General features: G+C 37.3%; 1 protein-coding gene across 5 annotated transcripts in view; it reads left to right on the top strand.

Annotated features, from left to right (window-relative positions):
- LOC111866763 (trichohyalin) overlaps positions 1–21,473 on the top strand; it is a 152,626-nt gene that overhangs the window by 100,646 nt on the left and 30,507 nt on the right. For 2 of the 5 annotated variants that reach the window (XM_033752398.1, XM_023856006.2), the window contains exons 4-7: positions 2,430–2,563; positions 10,187–10,513; positions 16,353–16,520; positions 18,137–18,304. In XM_033752398.1, the coding sequence (XP_033608289.1) occupies positions 2,430–2,563; positions 10,187–10,513; positions 16,353–16,520; positions 18,137–18,304 (797 nt within the window). Of the gene's footprint in view, positions 1–1,261; positions 1,318–2,429; positions 2,564–10,186; positions 10,514–16,352; positions 16,521–18,136; positions 18,305–21,473 lie in introns of all 5 variants that reach the window. The other 3 variants (XM_033752399.1, XM_033752400.1, XM_033752401.1) reach the window with 3 other exon arrangements.

Genomic DNA, 21,473 nt, shown 5'->3' with positions numbered 1-21,473 from the left:
CCACCCCACCCCACTCTCCCGTTATAATAACGTCATACTTACCTTCTGTCTCCACATAACTGAGATGCAAAGGATTTGTGTCTCGTGATCGGCATTGTCAGTTCTCTGTGGTATATTCTTGTACGCAGTGTTTCCCTCTTCATGTCTGATTGAGAAGGGGACTGTTACATTTATTTCACTGATATTTGCAAGTACCAGCCAGTTAATTTCAAGCGAGAATGGCCAGTGCTTATAAGCTAGGTATCTCGTAGCATGGAGCGGGTTCAAGATTACATTAATTCGGGCTCGCATTCGAGTGACTGGAATTCGAATTTCATTCAAATTCGGTCAAATGTTTACATTCCCTGGGTAAACATACATTTTTTCTGAAAGTAAATTATTCTGAGTTGTAGCGCCATGTATTTCGGAGGAACATATCGCCTCCATCTTCAGGGTTGAAGAGTAAGTCAAGCAAGAAACCAGTAGGGACAGTAGGGACATGTAAATGTTCAGTGTAAAATGTATTATGGCTTGCGCAATAAAAGTTGATCCATATTCTTAATTTTATTTGTGACGTCTCTCGACGTCATCAAATCAATTCTATTTTACTTACTACGTGTTGTAAGCAATTCTCTCTTCTTTTTTTTTAGGAGAATCGAACCGATCTCGAATTAATGTAAATTCAACTTAATCTACAACGTGCAGGTCCAATAGTGCCATATAGTAAAACCCTGGAAGAAAGTTTGTGAGCCTTAATAGCCGTATGATAAGCGGTCGGAGAGAAATACGCATTCAGTGAAGATAAATTACTAATAATTCCCTATTCATCTCTATTATCATGTATGAAAGAGACAGAACTTACACCCAGAGACACCTTGAGAGTATTCACGTTATAAATAGATGAATCCGGGCAGAGAATAATGTAAGGGAAAGACAGGAATGAAGCTGAAATCAAGATTTATGTGTTGTACTTGCAGAAGTTGTTCGACGATTGTCTGATTTTTTGTTATCACTGCATGATAAAGCATGGTAGCATTATTACATCCCTCTTGATGGCGGTGTGTCTGCTTATTGGAACGCTATAAAGAGTTTCGTCTGCTTGACAAAATCAGTTTATGTCGAAACCACTACTAATCAGTAATATTTCTACATATTTCAGAAGCACGCTAATTGGTTAATCTCTCTTCCTTCTGGTGGAATAAAATTTATATGATTGTGTGTTTATGAATTGGCTTTAACAAAAGATGTCTGTCTGTTCTGAAGGAAAGACGTTCTGTTTTAGGGAAGGAGGAGGAGAGGCAAATGTTTCAACAAATGCAGGCATTGGCACAAAAACAGGTGGATAACATTTTCTGAAGTAATCGTTTAGTATCTTTCTTGTTATGGTTTGTCCCCTTTTATTTGTTCTGCTTTCTCTTTCTTTCAGACAATTTATCATCCATGCACTAGCACCGTGTTCTCAATTCTGCATTAATAATATTTTATTTTCGTTATGAGATAGCTAACTTTATTTCTGTTGGTGTTGTGTTCAATGGCAGAAGCATCCAAGAATATTTGTTTAAAATAATATTTGAACAGGGTTGTGTAGCCTGATAATTTAATAAAATGGATAACATGGGAGAACGGGCGAAAAGGGGCTTAAACCAGATTATCTGGTAACTTAAATAAATGCTACAATGAATAAATTAACAAAAGGACGTACAGTTGATATGAAACTTTGATTAACAGCAACTACAGCATAGGAATATACTATTTCCTGTACCTATAATTTTGTCTCCTCCAACTCTGAAAGACTGAGTTGTTATAAAACTGAAAACATGTTTTGCTCTATATGACACAGCTTTATCTCTGTAGCTATGTTCTGCAACATCAACCACCCTGTCCCTACCTTCTTACATTTAATATAATAAGGAATTCTAGACGTAAGTGCCTATTTATTGTTCCCTTGAAGTAAGTTGCAAGACTTGAAGCGAGAGGTAAGGCAGCTTCTTCTCGTGTCGTTTTACATCTGTACCTAATGTGACTCTACTGCAAACGTTTGTATCTGACACGAATTTTGTGTTTGTTGCCTGATTTCTGCTGGGAGGAGTATCAACCTGGCGATTTATTTGTAGCGCTATGCCAGAATGTGAGTATTGTGTGTGGCTGAGAGTAAGCCTTCTGTGTGTGTCCGTGTTAACACAAACTAGCTGGCCCAGAAGTGCCACCGAAACAAAATTTTATTATTTTTAATAAAATATTCTTGGATGTCTGTGCCAGCCATAAGCACATTAATATCTGTACTGTTTTCTAGCTCCCTCCCCCAAGCTTTGTTTAGAATTCCCACGTCCACCCTGCACCGGTACGATGCCGAGAGATATCTGCACTCTGATCTGTGTTTTGTTTTGTTTTGTTTCTCCCTGATGATGACTTAGGTCCTGTTTACTTTATGTTGCTTTGGGTGTTCGTAGGTGGTAAAATGCTAGAGGAAGAGAGAATGCAGTTTGAGTTCATGCAGGCCAGACTGATAGAGAGTGAGAGTAGAACGCATCACTATGAAACGCTAGTGCGCAACCGAGACCAGGAGCTTACTAAGACTAAGAGAGTGAGTACGCTGACATGTATTGGCAATAATGTCAGCAGGAGCCTCTGTGTGTGTGTACATATCTGTGCTAACCTGCTTCAATCTGGCCGGCGCCATCTTGTGAATTGTCTGGCGTGGCTTTGTCCGCTCCTGGTTTCTTGTTACCGTTTGCAATTTCATCTCATGTCTGGTTATCTTATGGAAATGACGTCTGGGTTAACATTGCGGCTCTTTGACAGTTATGTCGTTTTCTGTTTGATTTAAATTATGTAACATTGGCTTCATCTTTGTGTGATCCAAAGAGAAATTGAAACAAATGAACCGCCATCTTAGTGTAGGTGTTTTCAAAAGAGGTGTTACCGAAACTGATATTGAGAGTCTCCTGACCGTTGACCTGAGACAGGTTGCAATGTCTCAGACTCATTATGCATTATAAACAACAGAATAGGTCCCGATGTACGAGTTGTCTTGTGTTTCCGCTAGAGTGTACCACAATGCTGAAACTTCCCTCCTGACACCGAAACAAGACAAAGTTTCGTTGTTCAGGCCATCGGGTGTGTCCTATAGACGCGTTATTTATATTAGTGAATATCGCTTTCATTTTCAGTTGTCTCCTGTTGTCTCTTTAAAGGAAAGTGGTAGGTATATGCAACACTTACTTAGGCATTAAGCGTCTGTGTTTCATATTTTTGTGAAAGAACAGCATTTTATTTCCATAAACAATATTAATCGAACTTTGTAACGGAGATGTCTTATGTTTTCTGTGACGTAAGAACTGAATATTTAAATATTACCTACATTAATTTCATGCTTTCGAGTGTTAAGAATTCTTTCATGAAGTATGTCGCATATGCTTCGTGTTCAGATCAGATTTCGAAAATGCTATAAATTTCATGTAAAGGTTAAGGCATTATGCTAGAAGCCGGAAGGTCGCGGGTTCAAGTCCCGATGAGGTCATTGGATTTTTTTTTTTCAATTCACCTAATCCTTCCAGCCTCACTATGGCCCTGGGGTTCACTCAGGCTCTAACAGAAATGAGTACCAGGAATTAATTAAATAATTTTCCTGGGGAGTAAAGCACGGCCGGCGCGTAAGGCTGACACCCTTACCGCCATCTTTGAGCCGATTGTCTAGATAATGTGGGAGCCTCAACGTCTCACAGCCCTATGGGCCTTCACGGCCTGGTACAGGGATAGCTTTACGTTTTACTTTTTATATTCACAAACACACGTTTTGTTTCACTGTACTTTTAGCTTGTCCTTCTGTTAATTTCCCGAAGAGGATCTGCGCGTGTAGCTCGGAGTGAGATTAGTGTGAGATCGCCTAAAGGAGAGAGACAGTTAGGAAAGAGCTGTGAGCGGCGAAGCCTTTGGTTTCACTCGCTGCTTTCCTTGTTCGTGAATAATCTTATTCTGTCAGTGTGAGGCGACGGTGTCCTTTGAAAAACACGACAGTGCCCGATTAATTTTTTTTTATTTTACGACGCCGCCTATGTCTACACTGCAGCAAAAAATGGTACCATGAAGGGTTCGGCCATGTCTTATTGGAGGCGCCGCCCCTGAATTTCTTTGGAGAGATTGCTTAATGTCACAAAGGAATTAAGTTATAATAGCCTGTGATCTGGGCGAGGATCGAAACCGAGGACTTTCCGAACTGCAAGCTGACAGCTTCAGAGATCACTATCCTGCTCTGTGTACTTAGTCAGGAGACGCCGTGTTTTAACGACGAAGGTAGATGTATGGATCATGAATCGAATGTTAGTCACGAACTGGGGCGAATTTATAGAAGTAGCCTCGAGGAAATGATCGGTTGAGTTTGTTTCTTCCAGTGTTGCGCTGCCCACGTGTCTTTCCGCAAATAACCACTCTTTTTTTGGGGTCAGTTTGGTTTCATTCCCGCACTTAGTAGACTGTAATATCGGTAACTCTTTAGATTTATATTCAAGAGGTCTTCGGTTTGAGCCTCGGCCAGGAAGTCGCTTATCATGAGTTAGGGGTATCATGATACCCCCACCTCTACCACGCAAATTCCAGAATATTTCTGTTAGGCTACGACTGTTTCGAGTTTATAATTCATTAATAATTCTTCAGTTGGACGCTGTGTAATCCAGACAGTGACATCCTCGTGAAATAACACCCAAGAAAATTGTTTTAACTCCCGTGCCTTATTGTCAGGCTCCTTCTGGTGAATTACACGTAAACTGTGGCCCATTTATCGGACAAGACAAGTCGTCGTGCAGTGAATATTGTGTACTCATGATTAGCGAAATGCCGTCTCCTCTTTTTGGATCACACATCTTCATACGCTGTAACTAACAGTAGCTTCGGGTTTGACCGACTGTTCGCGTGACTCTAAGCCTTAAATTACTGATATTCCGTCGCGACGCTTTTCTACGTTTCTTTCTTCGGGATGTTACATGTTGTAATTCTCTGCTTCCTGAGCTCGCAACCTTGGACTTGACTCTGCGCTGCTGACAGATCTGTGTCTCCATTTTGCTGCGTGGCTGAGTATGTCCGTAAGTCAGCACTTTGCAAAAGAAAAAATGAACGTAATGAATTCATTTATATTTTCAGATATACCTACAGAGGAAATAATTAAATACATAATTAATTTTGTGTCCTTATTGTGAAATGAAATTTGCAGAGTGTTGATTTACATTCCAACTCGCAGAATTCACTGCTCTCTTTTGTTTCAACGTTTAACTTGTATTAATTGTTTGTACTTGAACAAAGACAGATGGTTAAAGGAAAATCTCTCAGAGAAGACACACCCAAAAATAATATACACATACTATGTTTACACATCAAACACTAAGATTTATATTTAGAACATGATAATACTCGTATTACATTATGAAGAGTGTTGCCTCTTGGATGTTACACCGTGTAATCTTATAATAGTTCACCAACGTTTCGGAGCAACGTACCTCATCCATCTTCACGATCGAAGTGTAAGCCATTCAAGCAACCAGCATGCAAAGTGAGCCGCCCTGCTTGCTGCTCGCTTGAACTACTCTTCGATCCTAAGGACGGAGGAAATATGTCCTTCCGAAACGTCGGTACAGCTAACCTAAGTTTTTTTTAGTGGGGTGGGACTAAGTCCCTTGTACTGCGGCCACTTCTGGCCTATTGTACCAGCCCCAGATGATAGGTGAGGGTGATTGTAGAGCAATTGGTGGAATGAAGATTAGCAGGGGAAACCGAAGTACTCGGAGAAAACCTGTCCCAGCGCCACTTTGTCCATCACAAATCCCACTTGACCATACCCGGGATCGAACCCGGGCCGCCACGGTGGGAAGCCAACGACTAACCGCTTTAGCTATGGCGCGGCCTTTAACCTAAGTTAATGTATGCTTAATAGGAATGAAAACAATAGAAGCTGCACAAACGAGATTTCTTAGGTCATTGCAAGTAGTGACTTTACGATACAGAACACCGAACGCGGAAATAATAGATCTACCAGAAACTGAGAACGCGGTAGAAGTAAAGTAAATACTCTACAACATGAGTACTATGTTCTTGGGTGTTACGCTGCGTACTATGGCAGCAAGCGACCCTGAAAGTGAAGGCACTACTTTCCTCCGAAAAATCTGTAATCTTCTCCCAGACTACATGACGAAACACCCTTAAAGAGCGCACTCTACATAATCACTGCTTCTGTTGTGATTTGTTTGCATTTTGATATGAATGTTTATATATGAACACAAAATTTTGAGTTTCTCTGATATACGTGCTGTTATGCAGATGTATTTCCCACATCTTTCGTAAAGTCACCACGAAATTATAGTCACAAGAAAAACAAATGCATTCCAATTCGTGTTGCTGCCAGTATTTTTGTTAAATTAAATGCACCCAAAAGACAATTTACGTATAGAAGAAATATTACTGGGGCATTATGGAAATGCCCTAGTTTCGTAATCTTAGGGAAAGAAAAACACTTGTAAAGTGTGAAGGTTAGCAAAAGAAGTATGAAGACGCTGAATTGCTTTGCTTCTCGTCTTCTGGTGAAGTGTCTGGGGATTAGAGGACAGACAGTACTATAGTATGTTTCCAAAACACTGAACTATTCTGCGCATATACACCACAGAGAGTTTTCGGATTATTTATTTATTTAAGAGGAATGCATATAGGATATTGAGAAAAGAGACCACTAGGAAGACCAAAACGTAGGTGGGTGGATAATATTAAAATTTATCTTAGACAGATAGGATAAGGTGGTATAGACTGGATTGATCTGGCTTAGGATAGGAACCAATGGAGGGCTTTTGTGAATACGGTAATGAACCTTCGGGTGCCATCAAATTCTGGGAAGTTTTTGAATAGCTGCACAACTGGCGGCTTCTCAAGAAAGGCTCAGCTCCATGAAATTAGCTAGTTATTATTTATTGATTTCTTCTGGTGTGTTCAACAACGCTCTCAGTAAATTAGGTTAAGTCTGTAGCGCGCCGGATATTGGAGTAATAGTGTATGATGAACTGAAAAGGATTTGGAAGGACTCAATCGTGGCCTAATTTGAGGTACTGTCCCTGCAGTTGCTAGGAGGGACTGAGAAAAGTCGTGAACAAATCTAAGTCCAGGCGGAGACTAGAGTCGACGGCTTCCTCAATATGAATCAGTTGTGTTAACCACTAAACTGCGATACTGAGTTATTTTTTTAAGACAGCGCCTTACAGTAATACCAATAAACTGTAATTACTGATATAAAGCTACAAAGAAATTGATTATAATACCACGGAAATAAATGACATTCATTCCGTGCGTAAGTTTTGGGGATGTCGGACCGAGGATCATAAATTTATTGAGTAATTGTATTTCATCCCATCTTTAATACTCATGCCATTTTTAAGAAAAAGTTTGCAGCGTTCCCATTCGCATAAGCTCTCACACGTCTTGTTTGGCAGTTAAAAGAAAGTGAGGGTTTTTGGTTTTTATGATACAAAAAAGAGATAATACTTGAAGATTACTGTCTTTCAGAATGTGACGCCATGAAACTTGGTAGATAAATACCCATATTTCGGGGGGAACCTCTTCTACCTTGAAGATGAGGGCAGCAGATTCTTCCGAAGCATTGGTGCCTACCTACCAGACTACACGGTTTCACATCCCAGAACACTGTAATCATAATATTCAATGTCGAAAAAATGTCAAACCCCGAACCATACATATTAAAGGAAAAGAGGATATATTTCAAATGGAATGCCTAGGTATTTTTTGCCTTTTTATACTTCTGATAACTTTGACCGTTGGTACTGCTTGCAATATTATAAATGCCAGTATACATGAACTCACAATGTTACAAGCCGGAAGGTCCTAGGTTCGATTTCCGATGAGATCATTGAATTTTTAATTTGACCTAATCCTTCCAGCCGCACTGTGGTCCTGGGATAGTCTCAGCCCCTAACAGAAATGTGTACCAGGAATCTTGCTGGGGATAAGGGGCGGCTAGCGCTAAAGGCAGACATCCTCACCTCCATCCGTGAGCCGATTGTCTATGAAGTTTGGGAGCCTCGACGTCTCACAACCCTATGGGCCTCCACGGCCTGTTACAGGGATATCTTTACTTTTTACTTTACTTTTTATCTTCAATAGATCACGAAACTGTTCAGAATATGGCACATCTACATATACACCTTTTTGCTTAGAATGACCGATACTATGCGCTCTCAGAATATTGACCTTTCCTACTGGTACACCCTGTATAGTAGATGAAATTGGTTGCCGTGGACTGACTGTCAGATTTAAGAGGGAGGGGGAATGGAACTGAATACCGACATGGTTTTTAATTTATAATTTTGTGTCCTTAAATATGCTATTAATGTTGCAATTTGAGAGTTTGAAGAGGGTAGAGTGTACAGTGGATACTCGCACGTTAAGTAGCTTGAGAAAGGGTGTTACAGAAGGGAAACGGCAGATGTTTGAACTTCAGCGAAAACTGCTTACAGCGTGAACATCAAAATTTCGGACCTGCGCGATCTCCAGTTTAACTCCCCTAAGTCCATTGCTCACTTGTACCTGTACTCTACAAAACGGGGATTGAATTCATAATAAATTATACCTATTGGTACGAATATCGCGGTCGAGTGGATAGCATGCCTATTCTCGGTTGGTCCCAGGTTCATATCTCTGCTCCAGACACTGGTTCTGATGGTGAGAATCTTTGTTGTTTACCTCTGCCACTCCAGGTTGATTCCAGGACGGTGCCTCAAATTAGGTTAAAACCGGCTCCTTCCACATATTTTTTTCAATTGCTCATTCACTAGTCATCCTACAGTTTGACGCCATATTTCCTGAGCTACTGGCAGCGTTGTTAAGCAAACCGCAAATTAATTAATTAATTAAAAGAGACACATTTTTTCAGAAGTTAAATTATCTATCTTGTTTTAATTTTTTGTCATTTTTGTGGCATGTTATGTTAGTGACACATCTTTCTCTTTATTATTTCAAATAAATGGCCTGCTTATGTGCTGAACAGTGTATTCTTGACACATACTCTGTGAAGCTTCTCTAAGTAAATGAGAAATATATATAATGCTAATCTATTGACTGCTCTTCGGATATTCAAATCAGTAAAAGTTGCTGGAGGACAATGAATCAATTTAGATGCATACAGGATATAACACAACTATTAAAATATATTGAATAAATATATGTAATCCACATGAATAATATGTAATGTATTATCTCTGATAAAGGAAAGTATGTATGTTGGTTTGTGACATTAACAAAAGAAATAATCATAATTTCAAAAGAAGGGTGTAAACATAGTAGATGTGTACTGTGTTTCACAGGGTGAAAAGTGAATTAATATGGAGTAGACGTAGTTAGACGTAGTGACTGAATGTTAGATTCTTTACTTTTATTTCTGTAAATTTACAAAACCGTTCCATCCAAATGTGGTGTTTTGGAACTGGAAATCTTTATTTTTCCTGAAATGTATTGTTGTAACCTCGAGACAACATGGCGCCAACAGTCTTAGTAATAAATGACAGAGGTCATATCCTTAACTTGATAGACAACAGATCTAATTGGCTTGAATTTAAACCAAATATAATAAGCCAAAGATAGAACATGGAGGAAGTGGAATTGGAGCACTGGGTTTCTAGACTTTATCCACCATCTGTTATACAGAATAGAAGACAACATTTTGGAAACAGGATTATAGTCAAATAATATGAACAATGAGTTTTTACTACAAATATTTTGGTGTCCATATCAACATTTTCATATATTAAAATCCCATTCATGTCTCATCTTAATTAACAGTGACATTAAATCTGTATTTACCGTGATTTCAGTGAAGATGCCTAATTTCAACACATCGAAACTATTAAACAAAGTTATATTTCTTCTTCATACTCTGTATGGATGTAATTTGCATATGGCTTAATGTGTCTCTTCAAGAGCTCCTAGCCATGTAAATTTTAATCTCTATACTGGCTTATGCTTGGAGAGCAGAGTAATGTATATGCCCAAGTTGCACAGGCCATGGCATCCCATTTCCAAATTATGTTTGTATTCCTATTGCAACCAAGAGCGCAGTTGTTTCGAGGACTTTCTCCTATCTTGTATAAGGCAGTAGTATTCAGCTAGCATATCACAAACTTCCTTTTAATCCATTTGTATATTTTGCTTGCTTATAATTCAGGAGTTAAAGGCCACCAATGAGACCCTTAGAGCACTGCAGGTGCAGTTAGAAAAAGCATACACTCAAAATTCCAGTGGCCCCTCTAACAGTACTCTGAAGGCAATTCTGGAAACAAAGGACGCTCGAATTGCAACTCTGGAGAAGGAGGTGGCTCTCCTGGAGCAAGAGTTGGATAGGATCCGAGAGAGCGCGGGAACGGGAGGGACGGTCCGGGAAACCCTGATGGGGGCCACTTCCCCCATTCCCCTGATGGACATGATGATGGATCATTCTGCAGCTACTGCTACATCTAGCTTGCCTAAACATGATTTTAGCTATAAACGACAAGTAAGTTTTTTAAAAAATTGAAGAAATTGGTTTCATGGGTCGTGACATAAAAACAAAACCAGATGTTTTATCACACATACAATAAAAACAGATTCAGGCTTAAAATAACTTTAATTTTGCATTACAGTATAAGTCGGACAATTTTTCTTTTAGATGTGTTATCTAGAAAAATGGAAGAGGGCTGAAGGAATGGGAACGGCTGCCGCATTATGTAGTCTTGTGGTGTGTGTTCTCTTTGTTCAATTACATGTGATTTGCAAAAAGGGACCAATCTAACGAAACTCACAATCCTTTGACAGATAGAATAACATTGTAATTATTTTACTGAATTTTATTTTCGTCTCTGAATGTATCAGTGAAAGTATAAAACCTTGTGATAAACTTGTGGCAAATTGAATATGCTGGTTGTTCTTTACATAGTTTCTGTATAATCATTTTAATTACAAAATGCAACACCAATTTATGCATACTCTTTGCTCCGAAATCTGAAGCCAGGCTCTGCGGATTTGTAACTCAAAAATTATCTCCCACCTACCAAATACTGTATGAGGTGTTTTCCATTCTGCACTATGTTGAAGCTCCATTCCACGTAATTCTTGATTAACATTTCTTGTTCCTCACTTGAATGCTTCATGTTTGCCCTCAGGTAAAATCACCCATTATAGCTCTTAATTTTGCATATTGCTCTAACATTTGTACCTAAATTATAATTGATCTGAATTTTAATAGTGGGTATAAAATTTGTATGTGATCCTTTAGAAAGAAAATTTGTATACCAACTTCCAGATGAAGAACTTAACTCAGAATATCCAATTCTAAAACTGCTTCTATAGAAAGAATTTATCACACACACACACACACACACACACACACACACACACACACACTGATATATACATGCAGCATGCTTTATATCTTTCCTAAATTTTCTTTGTGTTACACTATCTAATTTATCAATGCTTTTAAATTCTGGAGAAGAATTATCAAAACAAATGCACATATCCTTTGAGGAACGTCAGTTTGTTTCAATACATCATGTGGAAAATATTTGTTTTATCATCATCATCATCATCATCAGTAATCTGTCAAGATGACAGGTCCACAGTCTCTTTCAAAACAATTCCTCCACTTAATGCGATCTAGAGCTTTCTCCTTCAAATGACAGTATCCTCTTCTGTCCCCAAGGTCATCCAGCATCTTCTTACGTCTTCTTCCTCGTCTTCTTGTCACTTCTATCCGCCCATCTATCTTTCCTTCGATAGCTTCTTTTAGAAGGCAGTTTCTGCGTAAAACATGACCAATCCAATTAGCCTTCCGTTTTCTTATTTCATGTAGGATATTCCTCTGCTCACTGACTCTAATTAACACTTCTTCATTTCTCACATAATCGGTCCAACTGATCTTCTCCATTCTTCTCCAACACCACATTTCGAAACTTTCCAGATGTTTCTGATCTACTGCCCTAAGTGTCCATGTTTCAGCCCCATACAGAGCTATGCTCCAAATGTAGCATTTCACTAGTTTCTTCCTCAAATTTAAGTCCAATTTGCTGGTAAAAAGATTCTTCTTCTTGCTAAATGCAGCTTTTGCCATGGCAATCCTGGATTTAATTTCACAAGTACACCTTCCATCATCTGTTAACAAGCTACCCAAATATTTAAAACATTTCACATTCTCCACTTGTTTTTGGTCTATCTTTATTGTGACTGGGGTTGGTTGTCTCGAAATTTTCATTACTTTTGTTTTCTCCACATTCATTTCCATGCCATAGCACCTTCCAATTTCAATTAGTCTATCAATCATGCCCTGTAGCACAGTTTCTTCCTTAGCCATTAACACAAGGTCATCTGCATATTTCACAGTTTGAATAATTTGCCCTCCTACTTTGAAGTCACCGAGCCCATCCAGAGCTTCCTTGGTAAGGCATTCGCTGTACAAGTTGAACAGAATTGGTGATAAACAGCATCCTTGTCGAACTCCTCTTCCAATCTGCACACTTCCTGTCTCCCCCCTGTCCAGTCGTACTCTAACTTTCTGATCCATGTACAATTTGCTAATCAATCTTCTTTCATGCCAATCGATGCCTGTTTACTTGTTTTATGTGGTAACTTTAAATATATATCTTAAAATTGTGAGCTTTTTATCAAAGTTTACATGCTCAATTTGTGTAAATCTGAAGTGCACAGAATTCTGACCCCATTCCTTCTTTCAGAGCACTCAGAAGTTCTGCATCTGTTTTCCCGTGCCATCTTCCAGAACTCTTACATGTTCTGCATTTGTTCTTCCAAGGTATTCAAAATTGTATTATTTCCAGAATCTGGATTGCTTCCAGTACTCTGTTTCACAATTCAGAACGTTTGGAATTTGTTTTCATGCAGTTTTGCAAGGTACTTCTTCACGTAATGGGTCTATAATTTTTAAAGTGAAATAATCTCTTATATTTTTAGTCCAACCTTGTTCCATGTCAAATGTGAAACCCCAACACAGGGCCAAAGTTGCAATTATGTATATATATATATATATATATGCTAGGCAGCCCTGTTTAACATCTCAGTGGGCGGTGATAAAAAATTGTAAACTATTTTTGATATTATTGTTGACATGTTTTTTGCCAGATTCATTTTGTCCAACACAAGTACTGCATGTATTACTCTGGGATGTTGATTTATGCTATCATGAAAACCATGAAACATTTTGAAGATACTAATTTGTAGTCTGGTAGAATTTTAATAATATTTTAGAGGAATGTACTGCTTCCATTTTCAAGATCAAAGAGTAAGCCAACAAGCAGACGGTCATTGGTGTTTGCATGCTTACTTTTTGACACCAAAGATGGTGGCAATATATTCCTCGAAATCATCTATAAACTTCTATCAGACTATGCAGTGTCATATCTCAGAAAATATTACACATCATATCTGCTTGCATTCTTACAAAATACTGGAACCTGTAATATTTGCAAGTTCAAAGCTACTTTTACATTGTGCTACATAGCAGAACTATGGGAAATTTTTCTGAAGCTCTAGTTTCCATTACATATTCAAAATTCTGAGGTGATACATTACACTAATAAGCTTTCAAAGTATTTTGATGTTTTGCATATATATTTGCAAAATATATGAAAAATAGTATAGACATTAATTAGGGGTACTCCCACACAATTTCTTATTTACACAACTCTAAGAGCTTTGCTTATGTGTATCAGGGAATGCTGTAATATTGTAGAACTTCAAGCCTGATCCATTTTTCTGCTATCATGGATGTGGCAAACCCGTTTCTCTATCGTTTTTCTGTTACAGAATTTGCACAAATTTTCAGCTGCCCCACTAACAGTCCTGTTTGCTGAACTGTAAGAATTTCTAAGCACTTCATAGTGCAGTAACATATGAATCTGGTGTGCCATAATTCATTCTTGTATAGCTCTCAGAAGCTTTGCAAGTATTATGAAAGTTACAACATTTGAAGGACTGGGTTTGACCCAGTACTCTTCCATTTGCAGATCACTCTTTCAGAGATTTATCAGATTTTTCCCAAAATTATTTATGGCTGCTTTTAATTAGGAGTATTTTTATTGAACATTTCCATGCGCCACTATTGATTAATTACAAGGTTGAAAAGCTATCATTGACAACAACGCAGCGTTTTGGGTTCCTGTTTGCGCATCACGACCCCTTATTGAGTGACCCTAATCTTTTTTTCACTTTTTTCCTGCCACGTAAAATATGGTGGAGGATTACTGTCTTTTGGGATGTGACGCAATGGAGACTCCTAAAAAGATGCCAGTGTTTCAGAAGAACATGCTCCCTTCATCCACCTCTTTTTTAACCTGGTGATGGATGGGGCTGGTGCCTCCGAAATGTTGGCACATATCTACCACACCACTGCGTTCCAGAAGACAGTAATCTATATATTCACCATCATGAGAACTTAAAATCTCGCAAAATATGGTGAGCTTGACACACAGCTTCTAGATTGTAATGGAAATAACAGGCTAACATTTTACCACCTTCATTGCGCTGTCTGACTCACTCTCTATCTCTTGCCCTTATACATTGTATCTCTTTTGTTTAGCAGAAGCAGCATGTGATATGGTAACCAGTATGTGAAACAATGTCTTGCATGCTTTAACAGAAACTAAGTAGCCAGTAGGAATGTTAGACTGTTGCTGAAACTTATGCCCATTCTTTAGTGGATTTTGTTCAAACTGGATTTATGTCCTTCCATTTCTATACAACTGTTTGTAATGTTAACATAGCAAGTTTGTAAATTTGCTTATGTATATCTACTAATTTGGAATGTGTTTTGCCTATATGAGTATGTATACCTAGTTTCTGTCAATAATGAGCAGGATCAAGTCACTCACTGCAGTCAACAAATCGCATGATCTCATTAACTGTGTTGTTTGGAACAGGTGCACTTATTATTATCTGTATATAAACATAACACAAATGGCCACTTGTTACATCATAATATTCCAGGAAAAGCATATTAGGTGCTTTCTGCATAGCATGAGAATTGAAAATACACAAAGGAACATGCCCTAAATTGTGTTTATGAACTCCACAATTGTTTTAATGGCACTGGTTTTCACAATGGATAATAACTCATTACAATTGTTATACTGTTTACTGTTAGTAGACAGATCTATGAAGTTTATTTGAAGCTAATGAAAATTGTAATGATACCATTATAACCTTTCCATGAGTATTTAGCGATATAATGCAGTTAATTATGCCTCCTATTAGCTAATTGAGTGCTTAAATATGGGTAAGTTATAGCATAGAGTATTAAACACTCACAGTAGAAAAACTGGATAACATGTATTATGTATCATGTAATGTAGAATTGAATAAAATAATGGATCTAATGTAATTTCATTCGACTCAGTGAAGGTTCAGATTCAAAAGTGATAAGTCATAATTGTAACATATATAGATTGAATTAATGTTTTATATCTAGGCCATTTTAGTGACATTTGCTTGGCACTAGCTGAAATGATTTATTATCCCTTTAACTGTTTACTTTTATGAATTGAATCTTTGTTTTCCCCTCTTCTTATTTATAATAACGGGATATCTATTTAATGACTTAATACCATCAGAAGGAGATTGCTAGATGTCTTTTATATTGCACTTTTGAGTGGAATATTACTTGCAAATGTCAAAACCTGAGGGAGTATCTGTGCTTTGGGCAAAGCAACATGTCAATTCATCACTTATTTGCATAACCTGAAACATTAAATATTTACAGCTGTCAGATGCTAATGGTTCTGTATCACATGAAATAACCAAGTTTGTAAGAAACATAATCTTACAGAATTTGTTATTTCAAAGTCATTTTATTTGACCGTCACCCACTTGCATGCCCATGTCACTGTATTTTGGGGTCTATTAAAATTTATCATTTTAATTTTGTGGAAAATAAAATATATATATATATCCTACCATTTCATATTTAAATCTCATTATGGTACTTCTGACACATTATGATACAAAATTTATTGGTAAAATTCAAATTTGAGGATACGGAAATAAAATATCTAACAATTCCAGCTGGACATGATGATGTTTCACAGGAAAATTGAAACAAATTATAGTATAATCTTGCTAAAGATGTCAATATCTAATACAATGTGTATCCTTCCAGTATATGTGGCATTAGATAGCCACAGAGACTTTTGACTCTCTGACAGCCAGTTGCTCCATGAAAGGATCAGGAGAATTTCAATTAGTGCCATGCAACCTGAAACCATTGATGATACTAAACGATGGGTTCACAATAATAACAAATGTTACCATTTTTTCTTGGAAACCCCTGTTTTCCCTGCAACGCTGCACAGTTAGATGAGTTCCGAGCAGAAATCCAGAGGAGAGACCAGGAGATCTTAGCAATGAGCGCCAAGATGAAAACACTTGAGGAGCAGCATCAAGACTACCAGCGACACATAGCCGTGCTGAAGGAGTCTCTTTGTGCAAAGGAGGAGCACTATAATATGCTGCAGGCAGATGTGAGTATGGACAGACTTGAAGTGTTACTGACTCTTTCTGTGTGTGCTTGATAGTTATTCCATAGGTCAAAAATTCTCTGAAGGTTCATCGTCATCATAATCATCATCGTCATGCATTATTCTGAGACAGTTGTTTCCATATGGCTCTTCATGTTATACTTCCCTTTTAATATTGTCCTCATATCTATACAGTATGTATGAAAAGTGAAGAGAAAGAAATTAAAAAAAAAGAAGAGATCAGAAAAGGGTTTGTTAAAAAATTATTCAGTAACCGCATGAGACTCTTATGTACAATTGTTTCACCTCTCTTTTAAAGAATTCTTAAAATTCTTCCATAGTTATCTCATTAAGATAGGTGGTCACATTCATTTTTATTTTCTCGTTGGTATGAAATTGTTTCCCTTTCATCTTCTTTTGTAACTTTGCGAAGACACAGAAGTCAGCCAGAACCGGAACTGGTGATAGGGCGGGGCTTGATCTCAGTAACCCCATTTATGAAAGAAATCTTGGAACGTTTAACATTATATGCTTGGATGCATTGTTGTGCAACAGAAACCAGTTCATATGGTCATGACAGTATGGTCTGATGCATCAAATTATTTACAGCACTAATTCCATTACTTATAATTAAATTTTGGCCTTTATGTTTCTTTATTCTAGAATAAATTCCTTATGAGTGATTCCGCTTGAACAAATCTTGTTACTTTTCTGATCCACTGTGTACATCTCTCTGGTCTGACCAATCAGAGTCTTGGCAAGGATCATTCCATCACTTATAATTAAAATTTTGCATTTGGCATTCTTCCTTCTGGAACAAGTTGCATGTGACGTACATTTCAGGAGCACCATGTACATCTGCATTGCTCATTTGTTAATATGAAACAGAACAATCAAATAAACATTTTTATTTTTTCCCCTCACCCTGTCTCTCATTCTAGGGGTTGTACTGTGAAAATAATGTCCACAAAAATCATACAACTATTGAAAGCTATAACATGTCTTTTCTCTTTTTGTTGGGGGGGGGGAGATACTTTCAGTGAAGGTATCCGTAACTCAAGGATTTTTATATACATAATGTTATCAAGACTTCAGTTCCATTTGAAAGTGTCTTAAAATCTATGATTTATTATGTCAGGAGCCATCACAGCTCAGACAGTAAAGTGGTATGATTTTTGTTTACATCACCTTCAGAATGACCCTGCATTGTTTAGTGAGTATTGAGAGTCTTACTTTGGGGATAAATAACCTCCAGGCCAATATTAACTCGACTGACACCATGGTCTCTTACAAAGTGGCTGTAATGAAAGGGGGGACCAGTCAGTGCATGTATAAGGCATGAACAACTTTGAAGGAACTGCCCTCCATAATACGATTCTGTGTATTTGGTTGATCAGTGTTTTTGATTAATGTACTACCATCATCTTTGGAGTCAAAAGAGTAAGCCCGGCAAGGTTTCTTTCTTTATTTCATTTACTTTATAATCTTACTAGCACACTACACGGTGTTACATTCCAGAGGACAGTACACTTCATAGTCACTGCCTCAGGGACCTCAAATCTCACATGTATATGTGAGACTGCCTGTTCCTTCTAATGATATCTGATTGTTACCTATAGGTTGAGGAGTTGAGGCAGAGGCTAGAGGAGAAGAACCGCCACATCGAGAAGAAGACACTAACGGCGACCCAAGCCACTCAGGAGCGTAACCGACTCAACAATGAGCTCAATGAATTGAGGGACCACATGGATATCAAGGACAGGAAGATCAATGTTCTCCAGAGAAAGGTGGGTCCTCTCTTTGTGGATATCTCAGTTCCCTCCTTATTTCTAACTTCTGCAGAAATTATGCAGCGTTTTTTACAGTTCTAGTAAGGATTATTATGGCCGTGCCATAGCTCAAGTGTTTAGTCGCTGGCTTCCCACCGCGACGGCCCTGGTTCGATCCCGGGTCTGGTCAAGTGGGATTTGTGGTGGACAAAGTGGCCCTAGGGCAGGTTTTCTCCAAGTACTTCGGTTTTCCCTGCCAATCTTCATTCCACCAATTGCTCCACAATCACCCTCACCTATCATCTGGACCTGGTACAATAGGCCAGAAGTGGCCGCAGTACAGGGGACTTAGTCCCACCCCACTAGCAATAAAAAAATGGATTATTATGGGGCTTGAGATCTATTTTTATGGTGTCTATTTTCCTTGAAATATCATTCAATTAGAATCATGGTTAGCTTATTATTTTCAACATAGGAAAATGGTAAAATTGTCCCTGTGTTTAATTAATTCAGCACTAGACCATGAAGACATTTGGGGCAGTTGAGGTGTAGCTCCAACACTCACACTATATTAACTCTAAATAACTGTATTGTTTGATACAGCATGTATAAACTTGGATATACTTATGTAAGGGTATTTGTAATTGAAGTTAATTTCTTTCAAATGTATGAATTGTCATGATCATCATTTGATTTGACACCATTTTCTTTGTTTAAACCAAAGTTTTCATTTTTAGCTTCACTTAATAAATCAACATGGTAAGTTTTAATGAAGTAAACGTTTAGAATTTTCCTCTAATCAGCTACTCAAATGATAATGGATTGTAATATAGTTCTACTAGAAATAGATGTAAGGTTTATGATACAGCAAAGGGTAGTGGTTTTAACAGAGACAGAGAATAAGCTCTCATAAATCGAGTAGTTTTATTATGCTTTCAAGTGGGTTGTTGGCCAAGTAAGGATTTAACTGCACAAGGTTAAATCAGAATACATCACACAAGAATAACTTAACAGACAGTAGTGTTCTTCCCTAAAATATTTTTCTAAAATTTCAGATGTTTCAGCTACATAATATAAATTAGTATATGATGTTAGAAACAGAATAAAGTTTACTCTTCTACAACATGCTTTGAAAGCAGCCCTGACGCAAGTAAGATGAATGTTAAGCTGTCCCTGTGGTTAATTGTGAATCACATCATGGGAATGTAATGGGGAGCTGAGTAGAAGTATGCCTTCATGCCCCAACTGCTGTACCCATGGGGAAAGAGTACCCAGTACCCATTGGCTGGGGAGACTGGGTAGGCACCAGAGATGGTCTGGGTATGACAAAAGAAGAGAAAAATCCCTTACCAGTGCTGGTAATCAGATACTGAATCCTGAATCATCTAGCCCTTAACCTTGTCATGATACTCATTGAGCTGCCTGGTTCTTTATTGTCAATGACATTAGCAATAAAACAACTGAGGGCTAGGGAAAATGGATGCTGAAAGAGAAGTATACACCCTGTCTAAATCAGGTTTCTCCATTGCATTTTTCAAATGAAGGGACTAAATATCATGGATTTACCTGTTCATTTAACTTCTTTTATTTAGTCATCACAGGAAGCTGAGTTTTATTCTAGAAAATTGTTTTCAAATGCCTCAGAGCTCAGAAACTAGAACATAAATGTCAAGACGCATTCCTTTACAGTTCTACATTTTCATATTTATTTCTTCTGGAATAAGATGTATGTAAAATACACTTCTATGTATATTTTGCCAGTATTCAGATACATTTGATAGGTGCATGAATTATTTTGAATTACCCAGTTATAATTTATATTTGGTTAATCAGCTTGGTTTGTTTTCCTGTGTCATTTATCTCTTGATAAAAAATTTCCAAACTGCAAACATGTTGCTTCGTTAAGTATCCTTTCATGTTAAAAAGTCTTTAAAACTTATCACATTACTTCTAAAATTAGAATTCAGATATATTTCTTCTTAAAACTGTTATAAAATATTAATATGAACAGACATTTCAGGAAGTAAAATGTACTGATATGTTGGGATTTTGGACTTCATCCATCGTCCTGGTTTTTAAGATAACAAATAAAAACACGACGTTTCGGAAACTGGATCTGTTTCCGTCCTCAGGTGAAGGAAAAACCTATTCAGTTGGGTCCCTTAGAAAGAGCTAGCCTCCATCACTGGACAAACCAATGTCACAAAACATGTAGTTTTGGGTTTCTTTCATAATTGTAATGAAGTGTAATATTGATATGATATAGCTCAAAATGTGATTGTTTGAGTATATTAACACAGAATATTAACTTATGCATTTTCATATAATACATCCAAACATGACAGTATTATGATTAATTATGAACTTGCATAAGTTATTTTTGTATTCAATAAAAATTATTTTAATTCAACATCAGATTAATCTCTTAATATACAAGGAAGGTATTAAAATATTCTTATACCTGTTGTTCTTGCGAAGAAGATCTTGTGGGATAAAATTGAAATATATAAACATGAAAAGTGTGCTGAGATATGAACAGAGTGAGCAATACAAGATTTTGTGCTTCAGTTTTGTGGTTTTTCTAACCACTAAAGTAATAAAACTAAATTCCTGTATTACATTATAATGTGAACCAAATGTGGCTTCGTGAATTTGTTGTATTCTATCACCTTCCTATTAATCAAACTTTTGGTTAGTATCATAGTATGGTTAATTGAGGATTTTATGTATTTGTGTTCCTGTACAGGTATTATTTAAGTTGCTAATATTTAGAATATTTGGAATGTTATTTTCATTTATAGATATAAATTACTTTTGAAGTATATTTTGTTTTGCATAACAGATTTTATACTATTTATATTTACATTAATTCATTTATATTTGTGCACCAGTATGGGTAGGCAGCAGTCCCATTAGACCCACTGTACAAATTGGTGTTGTGTTTTGCCTCTCTGCTTCGTTTGTCAGTTGTATTTTTGTCTGATTCTGTTACAGTTGTGATCTGTATACCATAGGTATTAATTTATTTTGCATGTCATTGTTTTAGAACACATGTATTGTACTGCTATTTCCACTGTATCAATAAACATTTCTTTAAAGTCTTATTTCTGTGTTATTATTTGAACAGCTGCTATACATTCATGGCAGAGATTATTTTTATAAGTTTCTTTGTTGACCCATATGCCTG

This window comes from Cryptotermes secundus, unplaced genomic scaffold (genome assembly GCF_002891405.2).
Source record: "Cryptotermes secundus unplaced genomic scaffold, Csec_1.0 scaffold367, whole genome shotgun sequence".
NCBI classification, from domain to species: domain Eukaryota; kingdom Metazoa; phylum Arthropoda; class Insecta; order Blattodea; family Kalotermitidae; genus Cryptotermes; species Cryptotermes secundus.
Note: the sequence above shows the minus strand (reverse complement) of the source record. Positions and strands in the feature narration are given on the sequence as shown.